Raw genomic sequence first — 15,193 nt, forward strand, 5'->3', positions numbered from 1 at the left:
ACTCGTTAAAATGAAATGTCTTTGATGTCGGATATGGACGAGTATAAAAGCTTATGGTTTAGAGGGCAATGCCTCCCACAACGGCCATCACAATCGCCATAGCGCCAGCCATATTTGCGGACGAAATACCAGCGGCATTTCCAGTCCCAGTAGTCGTCGTGGCCGAGGAAGTCGAGTTAGAAGCCTTCGAAATCGGCGAGGTGGACGAAGTCATAGAAACAATGGGCGAAAAGGTTGGTGCACGAGTAACCATAGAATCCTGGATGGTCGTCGACTCGGTAGGATTGTCCGTCGCCTTTATCTTCGAGGAAGAGGAAGAGGAAGAGGAGGTTGCGGTTTCCGAGGCAGTGGACGAAGTAGCAGCCATTTTGCCGTTGGGGCCCCATCCGAGCAGATAGCTGGGTGTCAAGGTGGCCGTGCCGGAATACAGCGGACAGCCAGGCTGGTCGGTCTTGGGAGGAGCACGACCTCCGCCGCAGTCGGGGAAGTCGCAGATCTCGCCTGTATCCTCGACATACCAGATCATACTGGCTTCGTGCCATTGGTTGGTGGTTGCAGACGAGATGCAGCCGAGAAGATCGGTGCGGGCACTGGAGAGGCCAGCCAGACCGAGGAAGAGAAGGGGTGCGAATACCTTCATGTTGTCGCGAACAAAATAAAGGGCGAATATTCTTCAAGAGTATTGCGAGAAAGGAGCGGTGGTGGGCCGGACTTTAACGAGAGACGACGAATCGACAAAAACCAGAATCGTCTGCTGTAGCGCGGACCGGTTGTTGCTTATATTCATTTTGCTCTGCTTGTTCGCTTCGGCTCTGTGCCCTTCATCAGCGCCAGCAGCAAACTCTCACAGGACCAGCCACATCGTTAAATCCGGCGTGTTGCCTCCGTTGGGACAAAAGAAGAGTCTCCGCCAAGGACCGAGTGGCGTTGGTCCGCGCATCGCGACTGGACGACCGCCTTTACGGACTGCACTAAAAGCGAGCTATCGATGGTGGCCACCGTGAATTGAGGCTAAGGGTCTCATCTGAGTGGGAATTGCAAAACTTCAAGGGTTGCCGGGGCCCCTTGGTGTGAATTGCCGACCTCCGACTTGCTATTTTTGAACCCATCGAGACGACCATTCTATAGACACTGACATGGCATCTACATTATTAAGGTCCTACGGTACATACTTGTAATGAAATCAACAGTGAGTTCGCCCAAGCATTTCATGGCGGTTCTGCGTTTTCGAGAGGCTTCTGGACTTGGTGGGTCTAGATCGACCCACCGTGATCTAGAGGTTGGCCATCGAGATGCAGGGAAAAACTGTGTACAACTGTGACGCTACAAATAGGAACCTTTGAGAAATATAGAAATTGTGTGCCATAGTTTCTCATAAGTGCTATGTAATCGATTTGCTTTTTGGTCTATAACCACGAAAGCCACTATATATTTAACCTGAATGTATGCTTCCTTTTCAACAATAAGATGTTCAGGGCAGCCGAGCTCGAGCGATAAACACTACCTTGCGGTGTGTCTTGTCATCCATGACCATGACTAGTGGTTCCGGAAGCACCTCATAGCCGAAGCCTTCGCTCAGGCCAGCACCCTCGAATAGCTTCTGCATATCCTCACGAGAGAATCCGTGAGTCTTGACCGTGTGGGCGGCGGGGCCAAACTCATGGTCGTGTCCGTGGCCATGATCATGTCCATTCTCATGCCCATGCACATGGCCTGAGGGTACAAGGTCAATGATCATACAGGTTCCACCCTTCTTCAGACGGTCTGCCAGTCGCTGTAGGGCAACCTGCGGGTATTCGAAATGATGCAAAGCCATGCTGACCGTCACCATGTCGAAGTTGGTGAACTCTGACCCGGAAAATTCAGCTGAGGCAGAATCACCGAGTAGATCAGCTTTGTATCCGACCATCTTGTCGGATACGCCGATATTCTTGGCGTTGAGGTTGAATTCGTCCACCATATTATCGGCGACATCGATGCCGATGACCTTCGACAGGAATGGTGCGAGCGTCTGATGATAGGTATATATCACTAATCTTCCTAGGAACATGAGATTGAGTAAGAGAGGATACCTACCATAGAAATAATGCCCGGTCCGCAGGCATACTCGAGCATCTTGACCGCACCATCTTTGCCCGCTTCAGTATCCGTCCATCGATCACTGAGCCACAGACGATGCTTCAATGTCTCATCACACAGTGTCTTCATGGCATCAGCAAATCGATCTTTATAAACCTTCGCCATGTCGCTGTGTACAATGGAAATTAGAAGAATCCTCGTCGAAGATAGTCCAAGCAGTTGCTTCTTACTCGAAGTACTTCCGGTTTGCCTCCGTAAATTCAGTCATGGTGATGGTGGTAAGAAGAATCAAGACAAAGGCTGTTGTGATCTCGGTTGAGAATCAAGAGAACAGTGGCAGTCAAAAGGATCAAGGTTATGTTGAGCGGGAAAATATGCAAAGCAGCTTGAACCCTGGGGACTCTTCGAGCGGGCGAGTCTTTTATGTGGCCGCTCGGAGACATCTCGGACACTTCCGACGAACCTTGGGAACGAACTGTCTACGCCGGAACTCGGAGAGATCTTGGGCCAAGAATCCTAAATGTGTCCGATATCTGCAAATAGGAACAAGCAGTACCCTCAGTTAGTCCAAAAGTGTCATGTTTCCGTCTTCATGGTCATATATTCCTCAGTCCCTGCAAGTGAAGAAGATGCTGCGATGCTGCTTGGTAGGCTCAGCTCTGCCAGAACCCAGACCCAAATGCTAGCACTCACCACATTGTTGTTGTATGTTATATGCTCATCACGTCAGCACTCTGCATGCTTTGTGAGCAGGTCGTGTCAATCGACAGAGGCGTTGGTGCTGCTGAAGGGTATACAAACAGCTCCTCACCGCCCTCGAGCTCCGACCGAAAAGACATCATCAGCTCCGCCATCTCCCTCCAATCCCCACATCTAACGACGCTCCTTCTTCATTGCGCCTTCATCCTTCATCTCGACCATTTCCTCCTGCGAGTGATCTCATCTCCGACGTCCCATCTACCATTCTCCCGCTCTCCGCCATGGAGTCCTCCAAGATCCCCGATTTCCTGGCCGAGCAGCAAGCAAACGGTACTCCCGAGACGCAGACCTACCTCCTCACCTTCGAGGACTACTGGGAGCGCAAGCTATGGCATCAGCTCACCGATGCGCTGGTCGAGTTCTTCCGGCTGCCAGAGAGCGCCCCCCAGCGGTTAGCTTTCTTCAAGACCTTCGTCCTTAGCTTCGCCGACCGGATCAATCAGCTCAAGTTTGTTTCTCTGGGTTTGATGGCATCGACGGAGTGTGCCGGTAAGTCAAGACTCTCTCAAAATACAGGGAAATAATCCTTTCTGTGTGTCTATTCAGGACAATTGCTCATTGCCAACCTCAATCAATAGATGATAAAGAACGCCTCGCCTTCCTCACATCCCTCGCCAACAAGGTCGACCGACCCGAATCACAAGATGCGCACGTCTATGCGCTTGCCGACGTCGCCAACGTCAAGTTGCGACTAGAGGATCTGGATGGAGCACAGAAGGACCTGGCATCCTGCCAGCGGGCGCTGGACTCATTCGACTCGGTCGAGACCGTGGTGCATGCGTCATTCTACAAGGTGAACGCGGACTATTACCACGTATGTCTTTCCATCGCCTAGACGATCAAGGGATCCCGCACTAACACTATCACTCCAGGCTAAACAAGAATTTGCCTCTTTCTACAAAAACGCCCTCCTGTACCTGGCCTGCATCAACCTCGAAGACCTCCCCGAAAACGAGCGCCTCTCGCGCGCCTACCACCTCAGTGTCGCTGCGCTGGTCTCCGACTCCATCTACAACTTTGGCGAGCTCCTCCTGCACCCCATTCTGGATTCGCTCACCCCGACACCGCACAACTGGCTGCGAGAGCTGCTCTTCGCCTTTAACCGCGGTGATCTGACCGCTTACGATGTGCTGGCGGGCAACATCAGCAAGAACAAGCTTCTCGAGTCACACCGTGTCTTCCTCTACCAGAAAATCTCCCTGTCTGCGCTGACCGAGATGGTCTTCCGGCGACCGCCTCACGACCGTTCCCTTACCTTCGATGCCATTGCCTCGGAGACTAAGGTGCAGCCCGATGAGATCGAGCACCTGATTATGAAGGCTTTGTCGCTGGGCTTGCTGAAGGGTTCGATTGATCAGGTTGCGGGCGTTGCGCAGATCCACTGGGTTCAACCCAAGGTGCTGGATATGAAGCAGATTGATGGCATGCGGAACCGATTGAAGGACTGGGATGCTGGTGTGAATCAGCTTGGTCACTGGATCGAGGGCGCTGGCAAGGATGTCTGGGCTGCATAGACGGTTTTCATGAGTTTCTAGCCGCTATTTATCTATAATGAATAAGGTGGTTCTGTTTGTATGAATGCAGTTGGATTTGCCTTGAAATTTGTAAGATGCAGGCTTAACACTATTTGCCGTCGTAGAAAATTTGCAAACTAAAAGACGGAGGAGCCCAGCACAACACAGCCGATCAGCCAGGCTGGCCACCAAACACACCAAACCACCACTTGCGTCCACATACCCCATACATTCCAACCAAAAGCAGCCTGCGTAAGCACGCTCTCGACAGAAACACCAGTGTACTGGCAGACGCCCAGGACGACTATCGGTGGGGAGAGTAGATTCAACAGCACAAATCCTAGACTAGACACGCCGTAGCGTAGCGGAGCAGCACCTTCAAGACGGCCGACGAAGCTGAGCGGTGCGCAAAGAAGGCCGATCATGAAAGAGAGGGAGAAGTTGAGAGTTGCGAGGGTGGAGAGTGAGAGGCCGAGGAGCAGAAGGGCAAACGACTTGATCAAATGGTATTGTTGTGGAACGATGGGCTTAGCCACACCCAGTCCGTTGGAGAGCAACGCGGCCAGGAAGAGCGGCAGGACGATATCCACGCCAACGAAGACATAGGTGGCCATGGTGAAGTACTATCACCTCGTTAGCGAGGGGAGAATATATCATGCTTTTGTGTTGAACTCACCTGGTGGAAGATGTTATTGAAGATCCAGAGAGGGACAAGACCAAGAAGGTGAAGACCAGTAACAAGAGTCAAGGGCAAAGCCATGAGACGCTCTGCCAGAGCAGCCCCGTTGATCTTTGCTTTATTTTCATCATCCTGACTGCCAGACTTGGGTTGCTTCGTATTCTTCGAATCGGAATCGACGGGAGCCGTCGCTTTCGAGTCGGAATAATACCCGGTGCGCATCCAAAGGGCAATGGCCATGATAGTGAAATTTCCAGCAATGAGCATGGCACTAGGCAGATAGGTGCCAATACTGACGAACCGGTTGCTGTGCATGAGTAAATAGAAGAAAAAGCTCTGATGTAGATGCTCCAGCAGGTTGTTCAGACTGCGACAGATGCTTTCAATGGTCCGGCCAAGTGCCATTTCATCTTCCCAGCCTTCGCCCTTGGGCTGCAGCGTGATCGCATCGATATGATACGGCATGAAGCTGCTATGGGCACCAGTTGCATATCCAAGACCTTGCTTCGTCATTCCGCGCATCATGGTCTGAAGACGCGCTTCATAGCTATCATCGTGCTCCCACATTTCCTGCAAGTTCGCTCCGATGCCCATTTGCCCGCCTGCGATGGCAACGGCTGTGTTGAAAAGGTCGAGGTTGGGGAGTTGGCCATTGACTCCATCGTAGACAATATGAAGCTTCTGGAAGTTGTGGTCGAAGGGGAACTCAATCACTACAGCGCCTTGCAGCGCTCCACTCTTCAAGGGAAGAGGTTGCACGGATTCGGGATGGAGATCATGGTATGCGTCGATCCAAGCTTGGGTGCCCGTTTTGCTATCAGGTGTGAACAAGAAGATGATATCCTTGGACCACAGCGACCATCCTATTCAACGAGTCAGTATAGCCGCAATAACCAAATGGCAGGGCGGATGTAACTCACGCTTAAAGTATCGTGCAAGAGTGAGAGCCAGCGTGACACCTTTCAGATTGAGCTCATCATCTGCAGTTTTCCACGCTGCCACCAACACGATTGCTTCCGTCGCATCGCCCCGCGGCGCATGGATAATGCCATAGATGTTCTCGCCCTGGTGTGTGACACCCGAAGAGGTATACTCGTATTTCTGCGTGGCAACCTTGAGTCCAGCAGCTTGCAAGATCGAATGAACTTTGTTGGAAGCCCTTCTCAACTGTCAGCAGATTGTCCCACCTGCAACCCTGTTATATCCGTGCCACCTACGCTGGAGTCACCTCCACCTCGTCTCCCTGGCTCTCGGTCTCGCGCCCCTCGTTGAGCAAAGACTGTAGCTCCTGCTTATATCCACGGAAGATATTCTGTTCACTTCCAGTAAAATAGGCATGAACCTGGCCTGGCAGAAGTGCATTCTCGGAGATGTATGTCCGGCGGGAATTATCGTCTAGGGGCAGGAGAAGAAGCCAAGCGACGCCGACGACGATGCAGAGAAAGGACAGAATATTCGGGAGGCAAACAAAAAGAAACTGGGGTTTGTTCCGCAAATTGCGGATTGCGGCTGTATTATGTAGCTGTTAGCTCCAGGGTCTCGCTCTTTCCAGGTGTTCGGTTCGAGGGCGGGATGGCCGCGGGCAAGGTAAATTGGTGTCCAAACACTCACATTTCAGAGCCATTGCGTGGGGACCATCAGGAAATTTCTTCCCACTTCTGCAACGGCAGCTCCGTCAATCGAATAGAACTGGTGGACAGTTGTCGCAGAGGGTAGCGATGGGGTTGCGGAGCTCGGAAGTTGTTTATGGGAATTTACGCCCAACCGCAGAGACCAAATGCGCAGAATTACAATCGTATTTTAGTAGATACACTCGCTATGCCATGATTCAGATACCGCCCTTGTGCTCCCCCAAGGTAATAAAACACTATGTCGAAATATGCACACGAAAATTAAGGTAAATGGTTATTTTGTTGGAACAGAACTCAAGCGCCCAGGCGCTGGGTAGATCCCAAGTAGCTCATGGGAGTTCCGCCGGCGACGTTGCCTGGGTTGCTAGACGAGGGAAGAACGCCATAGCGACCATAGGTCTTCTGGTCGACAGAGATGTAATGCGGCAGTCGGCCAAGAAGGTTCAGCTTACCTTCGATCCATCGGAGGACCTTCTCAGGAGGCACAAAGACCTTCAGATATCCGAGTCCGACTGGGGAAGTCAGTCATAAATTTTCAAGTTTGATCATCTCAGGCAATACTCACATAGATAGCCTACCAGGATGGCGCAAAGGTGGCCAAGAAAGCTGACGTTAGACACAAGAATGGAGAGAACCACACAGGCAAACAGAGGCGAGGTCCAGGTGGGAATCTTGTAAGGGCCGAGGCTAACAGGAATCATGAGTAGGGGTCAAGATGTTTTTGAAGGAGGTTTGGCATACCTAAAGTACGGGTTCGACTTGAAAGTTCGAATGGCTTCAGAGCCCAGAAGCAAAAAGACCCAAACGCTGATGGAAAGTTAGAGATGCCGGCTTTGCATTGCTTACCCCAAAATCCGACTCACCTGGATCCAACCACAGAAGTATTGCTATGCAGAATAACCTTCTCAATCAAAATGTAGAGTCCTGCAGGTAGAGTTGAAAGAGCTGTTCGAAGAAGCCTGTTAGACCCGACAAGACTATACACAACCAATGCCCTGTATGTGAAGAGTTCACTCATGAGTGGTACAATAACTTACGTCCAACAAACAGCGCAATAGAAGTCAGAGTGCCGTGTTCCGCTTCGAACCGCTCCAGCAGTGGGGTCAGGGCCAGAGCATTCAAAAGCGCGTGGAAGAAACCGGTGTGGATGAAAGGGAAGGTGTTCAGTCGGTACACTAGATCATATCAATCAGGCCAGTTCCAGCCATGTCTGCTTTTATCGCAGATCGGTGGGGTAGAAACAAGAACATACTTGTGCCAAGGCCAATCTCATTGGGAATAAGGGCACCCCATTGCACCACGCTCCACAATGTCTGCAGTTCCAGCAGCCAGAATGCAAGAATGACGAGAACGACCAATCGCGTAAACAAAGGCAGGCGCACTAGGTACGAGCGGACCCGAGACGGGTTGAAGGGTAGCGGCGGAAGGGCGGCCGGAGTAACCATTTTTGTTTTGCAACAGGGACAAACGCAGAGACAAAGGCTCTTCGAAAGATCGAGTGCGGTGATTAAGAGGTGATCGGAGGTATGGTGATTGGAGATATGGTGCGAGAGGAGAAATCCGATCAATCACCCGGGACAACGACCGAGCGAAACCAGTAGGACAGACTGGCTTTTGACCAAGCCAACGCGACAATCGAATACCGGATGTACGCTGGTCCCTTTGGAGGGAAGTGGCCCCTCGAAATAGAAGGGAGAGCGTGGAGATCTATAGGAAGAAGCCCTCGATTAGTACGGCCGAGGTCTTGCGATTATCGGGCTTCCAGGTTCGAGGCCAGTTTGCCAGGGATAACTCACAAGACGCACACGATCGATTTACCGAAAGGATAGGACCGACGCAGCCGGGACTTGGGCGGGACTAGGGCAGGCTGGGATTAACGAGATTGAAGCAAGGCAACGGGCCCGAGTCGCGACAGTCTCTCAGAGAGTGGTGGAGAGGTGTTGGCGAACTGGAGCGTGGACGCCCCAAGCCAGTCTGGGGGTCGGAAAAGCGTGGCGATCGCCGCTAGTCCGTCTTGGGACGCGGGTCCACTCGACGGGTATTTGATGTGATGTACCTGACCCTCAGGTACCATCAAAATACTTGAAGAATCCTTGGAATATTGAACAGTCAGTAATAATAAGATGAGGAGCTTCCCATGTTGTGTTTTTGGTCGACTAGCAAGACTCCACGGCTACGCACGACTAATCTCAAATAATTGTTTGCAGGAGATGCTAAAATTCTAGACCTATCTCAAGAACCGATGCCGGCTACCTTGGGAAAGATGATGAAATTGTTGCTTTCAAAAAAAAATACATCATCATCGATATGTACTTTGACAGAAATAATCTAACATCAGTGGGTATCTCGAGAGCAGGGCTGATCTATCATTTGAAGCAGTCCTGTAAGCAGAGCAGACCATTTCCTCAAAACCCCTTCGAACTCCATGAAATGACGCTGAAGTTTGAATCCCTAACACAATTCAACAATCAATTCTCCAGTTCTTCAACCAGCTTCCTGAGGCGCGGATTCAGACGCAGATCCAGTGCCAGATATCCGTTCGGTACGCGCTCCTCCTTCGTTGCGCTGTAATATCTCATGGTCAAAGATGCCTGGGTCCGATGAACGCGAAATCTTTCTGCGTAAACGGATGGAATCCGGCTCCATGGCACCTTTTTGTCGATCAGAAAAGAGATAAATCGAATACTATGAAGTCTTTCCTCTTCTGAAAAGGGGATGCGATGCTTAGTTCCGGAGATGGGTATGTCTGGAGAACTAGTGGCGGATTGGTAGCGTGGGGTCTGCTGCGTATGGGATGGCATAGCCTGTTTGGAAGGCGCAATTGGGGTAAGGGCAGACCTGGCAGGTATTGAGGCCGAAATGGGTAATTCCGTTCCGGTCCCTCCAGAAGCTGCGATGCCATGGGTGGTAGGGCCTTGCTCACTGACTCCATTGGAATTCACTGTCGGCGACAGCGCACCCCGAGACCACTGCGGCACCGGTGTCGATGCGGAGAATGTACTGGAATGTTTAGGCTGTGTTTGCGACGATACGGCTCGGCTTCCCCCGTTTTCAGGCGACTCATGCGTAGACAGCCCACTCATGAGTTCTGTTCCGAGTTTCGAAGAGAGCTTGCGGGGAGACGACTCGAGCTGAGCCAATCTTAAAGAGTTTTCTTGATATTCGCGAAGCTGGAAGTCACGCTTGCTCAAACAATCATCCAGTTTATCCTCGAATTTGGCCGCTGCTGATGTCAGAGTCATGGTCTTCAAAATTTTGATCCGTGCGGCACTTACCTGCTTCGCGGTCTTGTTTGCACTGGGCAAGAAGCTTGCGCACATCGGAAATAGTGTCTCTTTCGATCCGAATGTCTTGGGGCTGTGGCAGATTTCGCGCAATCGGAATCGAGTAATACTGCTTGATTCGATCGCGGTCCTTGGCTGGCATTTGGACCTTACACCCGCGAAGGTAGCAGGAGAACAAGCCATTTCCTTCGTCCTTGAAGGACTCATCGGTCGTCTCCCTGACCACATCGATCCAACTGAGAATAAAACTCCCACCATTTTCAACAACACGAGGGCGCTCGCTACTGAAGTCCTGCCTGATGCTGGATTCCAGCATACTTGCGTACAGATCCGTGTCGAGATGCAGCGAAAGACTAAGTTCGTTGTCCAGGACGGCAAAATATCTTTTTGCGGCGAGCATCTTCGCATGCCAATGGACTCGAAAGTCTTCAAAGCTCGGTAATTTCAACTCTTCGCAAAAAGTCGCGAAATTCAAGTTCAACGCAGGCGCCCGGTTGTGCTCCATGATGGGCGCGATGCATGTGGCCGCGACAACTCAGGTCGAGGTCACTCAGCGCTGCAGGTGGGCAAGCGACTCGTACTTAAGGACGATGAGAAGGACACGGTTTGTTTAGAACGCCAGCAGCCTATCACTGCCAGGCGGCGACCGCGTTCTTCGCCCGTTTGCACAGTCAATCTCGAGGTGCAACTACGTCGGTCCACAACAACCAACCCCATGTCATAAGTGGACCTACGTAAGCATTTCGCTGGGCCCGATTGGTCGAGCCGCTATCTGATCCATCACATACGGTTGCCGCGACGAAGAGCTGAGCTAGTGTTTACTTTGGTGCGAGTAACTCGTAGTTTTGACGTGGTGTATGAGAATACTCTTATCGGATCGGATATTCGAGTTGAAAGACCTTGTCTCACAAAGTAACTACAAGGAGGCCGGACTTAAAAATACCGCACCGCGTGGAGGCATCAGCTCCTCCAATGCACAAAATATACGATCCACTGAGGGTCTATTCTACTTCAGACTGATGCAGTGTACTTTCCATGTCCATGAAAACGGTGCAGCTGCTTCTTGCGCTACAAACAATCATTTAATATTTTCGACTTGAATTTAATAGGTCTCCCTGCTGTTCAATATAGTGTATTCCGAGATGAAGATGTCATTTCTCATAACTTAGCTGTCTGCGCATCCTCAATAGCTCTGCAGGCGATCAGCAAATAAACTACCTAGGAGCCGGCAAAGGCTTATTTCCAAAATGCACCGGCTTTTCTTAAATGTAGCCTAAGCTTACAGGTACTGGTTGAACCAGACAACAGCCTGGCAGAAAGCCTGCTCCTTAGCCCACTTTTGGGTCTTGTCGCTCAGGTCGGCGCGGACGGCGAAACCGTGTGAGACACCGCTGAACAGGTTGATCTGCCAAGGCTGGGCGGCCTTGATGAGAGTCTCCTCGGACTCGTGGCGGAGCTGGGTGGTGAAGATGGAGTCGGTCTCTGTTTTGAAGTGTTAGTCTTGCTTCATGTTCTATATTATGAGGGTGGGTGTTTGTGATGCAAGTTGAACATACCAGCAGCAGCGATGGAGAAAGGACCCTTGATGGCACCGAGCTCCTCATGGGTAATGAAGGAGGGGTGGGCAGAGAAACCAACGTCGATCTGACCGGGCTTCAGGAAGTGGCAGACGTACTTGCCACCGAAGCAGTAGCCGACAGCGGCGATCTTCTTAACACCGAGGGTCTCACGCATGTACTTGATGGTCTTCTCGATGATGGGGTCCACATTGCTGGGCTGGTGCTTGGGGAGCCAGGAGGGGAAGTCGACCTTGCCGGAGTCCATGTCGCTGACGGAGATCTGGTCGCCCTGGAACAGGTCGGGGATGACGGTCAGGAAGCCATTGTTGGCGAACTCGTCGGCCAGGAGCTGGGCGTTGGGGTAAATGCCGAAGATGTCAGTAAGGAAGAGGACGGCTTTGTCAACGCTCTTGTCCTTGGGGTAGGTGACGTAGGTGTTGACTGGAGAGATTTTGTGTTAGCTGGGAAATCCCATCGACGTTGTGATTATCTCAAAAGCTGTAGCTTACCTCCGTCAACGTTCTTCACCTCGCCCAGGGGGTACCCTCGTGCTTGAAGCCAGAGGCACAGCAAGCGGCAGGGGGATTGGAAGCCATGATGATTGTAGTGTGGTTATGTGCAATTAGGTGGGAGAAAGAGTGGGGTGAAGGAGGAAAAACCGTTGAAAGAAGTGAGAGGTTACACTTCTTTCAACGGTTACATAAATCATACTAAGGAGCCCCTCCATGCTGCGGGCAGATTGGTTTCTCCCCGAGGCCTCATCCAGCTTCGACCCCACTTGCCCCTGCCCCTCATGGTTGCAAAGCGATTATTAATGTGCCACAAGTCCTGCCAACAGGGTCCCTGCATGAATTTTATGCATCGGGAGTAAATTAAGAGTTGTGGCCCTACCTAACATTTATCTGGAGTCCCAATTGCTCGTCATCGAGGGTCAACACAGCTGTAGAATATCCAGACCGCCAGGGTGGGATGGCAGCAGAGGGCAGCCAAACTGCTGGCTCGGTACTCGGCACAGCACAGCTCGGCGTTAGGCAGCTTAGCTCCGAGCCGGCTAAAGGCTTGCCGAAATAGCTTAAAGGTTAACCAGCATAGGCACTGTTTAATTTAGGTACCTTAGGATACGTCAGGTATGAACAGCATGGATTCGTTTCACTGAAGCATGTCTGCACTAAACATCACAAAGTATTACCCCATCATTAGACCGTCACTCATTCCGAAAACATCGAAAAATATCAACATCGCACATTTCCGCATCCCCAAGTATCTGTAGATATGTCGAGCAAAATGAGGACATCCTGGGCTCGGCAATGCAGAGAGTATTTCAAACAAAAAAACCAAAGTCACACAAGTGTAAGGGGTATCGTATCAAGCAGATCAATAATATGAGGAGTTTATTCAAGGAAATTGGTAGGTCAGCTGCGGAGGGTGCTCGCGCTTCACTGCCCATGCCTTGAGCGCAATGGCAAGGATTTCCAGTGCCATGATGAAAGCCGTAAAGCCCAGGCCCACTGTGAAAGTGAACATTGCGTCGAGCTCGTAGTACTCCATAGCCTCGATGACATTACGAGTCTTGTGTTTACGTTAGTGAATATTCCATATTCTGGTTGTAGATGCGGTGAACTTACGCTCAACATGAAAATGAGGCCTCCAGACATCAGGCAGAAGGCGGCGACAATCTCCGATGGCGGACGGGCAGGCAGGTATGAGGTGGGCGGGCGGAGGAACAGTAGGATATACGTCACTCCACGGGCCAACGCAAAGCCAACCAGCATGTTACCCCACTGCTTGTGCACCATCGTCGAGGTCATACTGGTCTGGTGATGCGAGCCCATCATCATACCCAGCAGCATGATAATCAAAGCGGGCATTGGGTTGAGCGACACGCCTTGCGACTTGGGAAGTTGCCAGCCCTCATCGCGTGTGCCGTGTCCAGGGTATCGGAGGATAGTGTTGTTAAGCGCTTCGCGGATACGCTTGGACTCGAAGAGCATACCAGCCAGTCCACCACCGAAGAATAGGATGGAGATAGAGACGTGCTCAAGATCCGTAGCAGACCAGGCTTGCCCCCAGTTGGACAGGTGTTCCAGGAACACATTGGTAATTCCGTAGAAGAAGATAACGAAGGACTCGGTGAATTCTCCCGATGGCACCTTGGACTTCCAGCTTCCGACTATGGATGCCGAGGGCTTTCGGTTCCAGGCCCAACCCAGGTCTGCCCAGCATCCAACATACCGGCCGAGAGTGAGAATGCCATACCAGAAGAAGATTCCGCCCTTGATGAAGTGCGCCAGACCATTGAAGATCTCTCTCTTCCGCATAATACCGCCATATGTGACTGCGCCAGTTGCAATGGCGATGAAGCCAAATGGCAGAACAATCCGGTCAATCACCTTGTAGACGAAATGGAAAATGCGCAAGACGCGGTTTGAAACCATGCCAGGCACGCGGTTCGACAGAAAACGGTCAACAAAGGTACTCTGGAGCCAGCCGCGCGAGTCCGCTGATCGTGGGAGGTCCTCCTCGGGCTTCTCGAATCCGTCATAATCCTCCGGCTCGCAGGATGGCGACGAAGGGCTATGGTTAGGCGAGTCAGGCTCGGTGCCTTGACCGCTATCGCGAGACCAGCGGTAATTGTGCATTGGGCCGGTTGGGAAGACATGTTCATGGTCCTCGGTAGCGACGGGCAGAAATGCGGCGCGCTCGAAGGAACTCGATTTCGTCTTGGGCTCGCCGCGACCAGCGTAGGTGAAGATCATTCCGAGTACGAGCTGCACGCTCACAACCCACGTCGCGACCCAGCCAATCTTGTGGTGGGCGTTGTTCTCGTACAGATCGGGGGTTTGGCTGTTGTAAATGATGCCGAGAAGCAGGCCGAACGCATTGCAAAGACTGAACAGGAATTGCGACGGGAGTGCGAATCGCGAGCGTGCGATGCTAAGCATGACCGCTTCAAATAACTCGTCAGACTACTCTGTCTGGCCATCTTTGTGGGGAGTAGTATTTGCGCTTACCTGCAGGAAGGACAAAGCACCAAGCCGCAACCATCAGCCCTACGTGCGCCAGGATGGTGTTCTGGTGTTTTCCGTGGGCAAAATAGCTCATCGGGCCCTCGGCGCTTGGTTGCGGAGAGACCGAGGGCTGTGGTGTGTTCATGTTCACGGCTTTGTCCATGTGCATATCCATATCCATCGACTCGTCGTCGCCATGGGCGAGCGCGAAGGTCGCGCAAAGGACTGCCGCGAAGGCAGCGCGTGTAGCTATTCCCCGCATGGGCGCGAAAGGGAAAATGATCGCGAAGTCGAGTAGTTGCTACTCTGAACCTTGCGCTGTAGTTACAGAGAGAGGAAAGAGAGGGAGCTTCAATCGGTGCCCGTCAAGGCTCTATCGAATCGTGACGTAACGACACTGCCAAACCCCGGGAATGCAGGTTGTTCCTCTAGTGTTCCACTTTTTTTTCTTGTTCGTGAGCAGATCTGAGCAAGTTCGCTCATCAACTGAGGAACAGGATCCACGCGACGAGTCCAGGGTAGCTTGAGGAGGGAGCTCCGGGCCTAAGGAAGATAGGGCTGAAAGGGAAGTATAGCGGAAATCGGGTCAAAGAGCGAGCCGGGGGCCAGTATATAAGGCGGGGGCAAGGCGATTATTAATAAAGCAGGAACAAGGAAGGTGTCGGGAAGCAGATTACATC

At 51.8% G+C, this 15,193-nt stretch overlaps 7 protein-coding genes across 7 annotated transcripts; all 7 read right to left on the bottom strand.

Moving 5' to 3' along the window:
- Positions 1-58: 58 nt before the first annotated feature.
- On the bottom strand, positions 59-640 carry N7532_011943 (putative cell surface protein; the record flags this gene model as incomplete). The annotated part of the gene is made up of 1 exon (XM_056624434.1): positions 59-640. One exon carries the CDS (start codon positions 638-640, stop codon positions 59-61), a length of 582 nt encoding a protein of 193 aa, XP_056469422.1.
- Positions 641-1,471: 831 nt separating this feature from the next.
- N7532_011944 (class I SAM-dependent methyltransferase) lies at positions 1,472-2,347 on the bottom strand (the record flags this gene model as incomplete). The annotated part of the gene is made up of 3 exons (XM_056624435.1): positions 1,472-2,011; positions 2,077-2,248; positions 2,310-2,347. 3 exons carry the CDS (start codon positions 2,345-2,347, stop codon positions 1,472-1,474), a joined length of 750 nt encoding a protein of 249 aa, XP_056469423.1.
- A 1,354-nt stretch (positions 2,348-3,701) lies between these two features.
- Positions 3,702-6,655, bottom strand: N7532_011945 (GPI-anchored transamidase subunit GAA1; the record flags this gene model as incomplete). Its single annotated transcript, XM_056624436.1, has 7 exons — positions 3,702-3,968; positions 4,011-4,339; positions 4,576-4,975; positions 5,029-5,894; positions 5,952-6,190; positions 6,249-6,540; positions 6,643-6,655. 7 exons carry the CDS (start codon positions 6,653-6,655, stop codon positions 3,702-3,704), a joined length of 2,406 nt encoding a protein of 801 aa, XP_056469424.1.
- A 301-nt stretch (positions 6,656-6,956) lies between these two features.
- Positions 6,957-8,107, bottom strand: rbd2 (rhomboid protease family protein RBD2; the record flags this gene model as incomplete). The annotated part of the gene is made up of 6 exons (XM_056624437.1): positions 6,957-7,174; positions 7,228-7,349; positions 7,404-7,469; positions 7,526-7,607; positions 7,700-7,837; positions 7,915-8,107. The coding sequence occupies 6 exons, from the start codon at positions 8,105-8,107 to the stop codon at positions 6,957-6,959; spliced, it is 819 nt and encodes a 272-aa protein (XP_056469425.1).
- Positions 8,108-9,130: 1,023 nt separating this feature from the next.
- Positions 9,131-10,451, bottom strand: N7532_011947 (uncharacterized protein; the record flags this gene model as incomplete). The annotated part of the gene is made up of 2 exons (XM_056624438.1): positions 9,131-9,885; positions 9,938-10,451. The coding sequence occupies 2 exons, from the start codon at positions 10,449-10,451 to the stop codon at positions 9,131-9,133; spliced, it is 1,269 nt and encodes a 422-aa protein (XP_056469426.1).
- Positions 10,452-11,225: 774 nt separating this feature from the next.
- On the bottom strand, positions 11,226-12,101 carry N7532_011948 (dienelactone hydrolase family protein; the record flags this gene model as incomplete). Its single annotated transcript, XM_056624439.1, has 3 exons — positions 11,226-11,428; positions 11,503-11,946; positions 12,050-12,101. 3 exons carry the CDS (start codon positions 12,099-12,101, stop codon positions 11,226-11,228), a joined length of 699 nt encoding a protein of 232 aa, XP_056469427.1.
- A 799-nt stretch (positions 12,102-12,900) lies between these two features.
- On the bottom strand, positions 12,901-14,775 carry N7532_011949 (Ytp1 family protein; the record flags this gene model as incomplete). Its single annotated transcript, XM_056624440.1, has 3 exons — positions 12,901-13,074; positions 13,131-14,452; positions 14,517-14,775. The coding sequence occupies 3 exons, from the start codon at positions 14,773-14,775 to the stop codon at positions 12,901-12,903; spliced, it is 1,755 nt and encodes a 584-aa protein (XP_056469428.1).
- Between the last annotated feature and the right edge of the window lie 418 nt (positions 14,776-15,193).

This window comes from Penicillium argentinense (assembly GCF_028826775.1).
Source record: "Penicillium argentinense strain IBT 30761 chromosome Unknown utg000011l_segment0_segment0, whole genome shotgun sequence".
Classification (NCBI taxonomy): Eukaryota; Fungi; Ascomycota; class Eurotiomycetes; order Eurotiales; family Aspergillaceae; genus Penicillium; species Penicillium argentinense.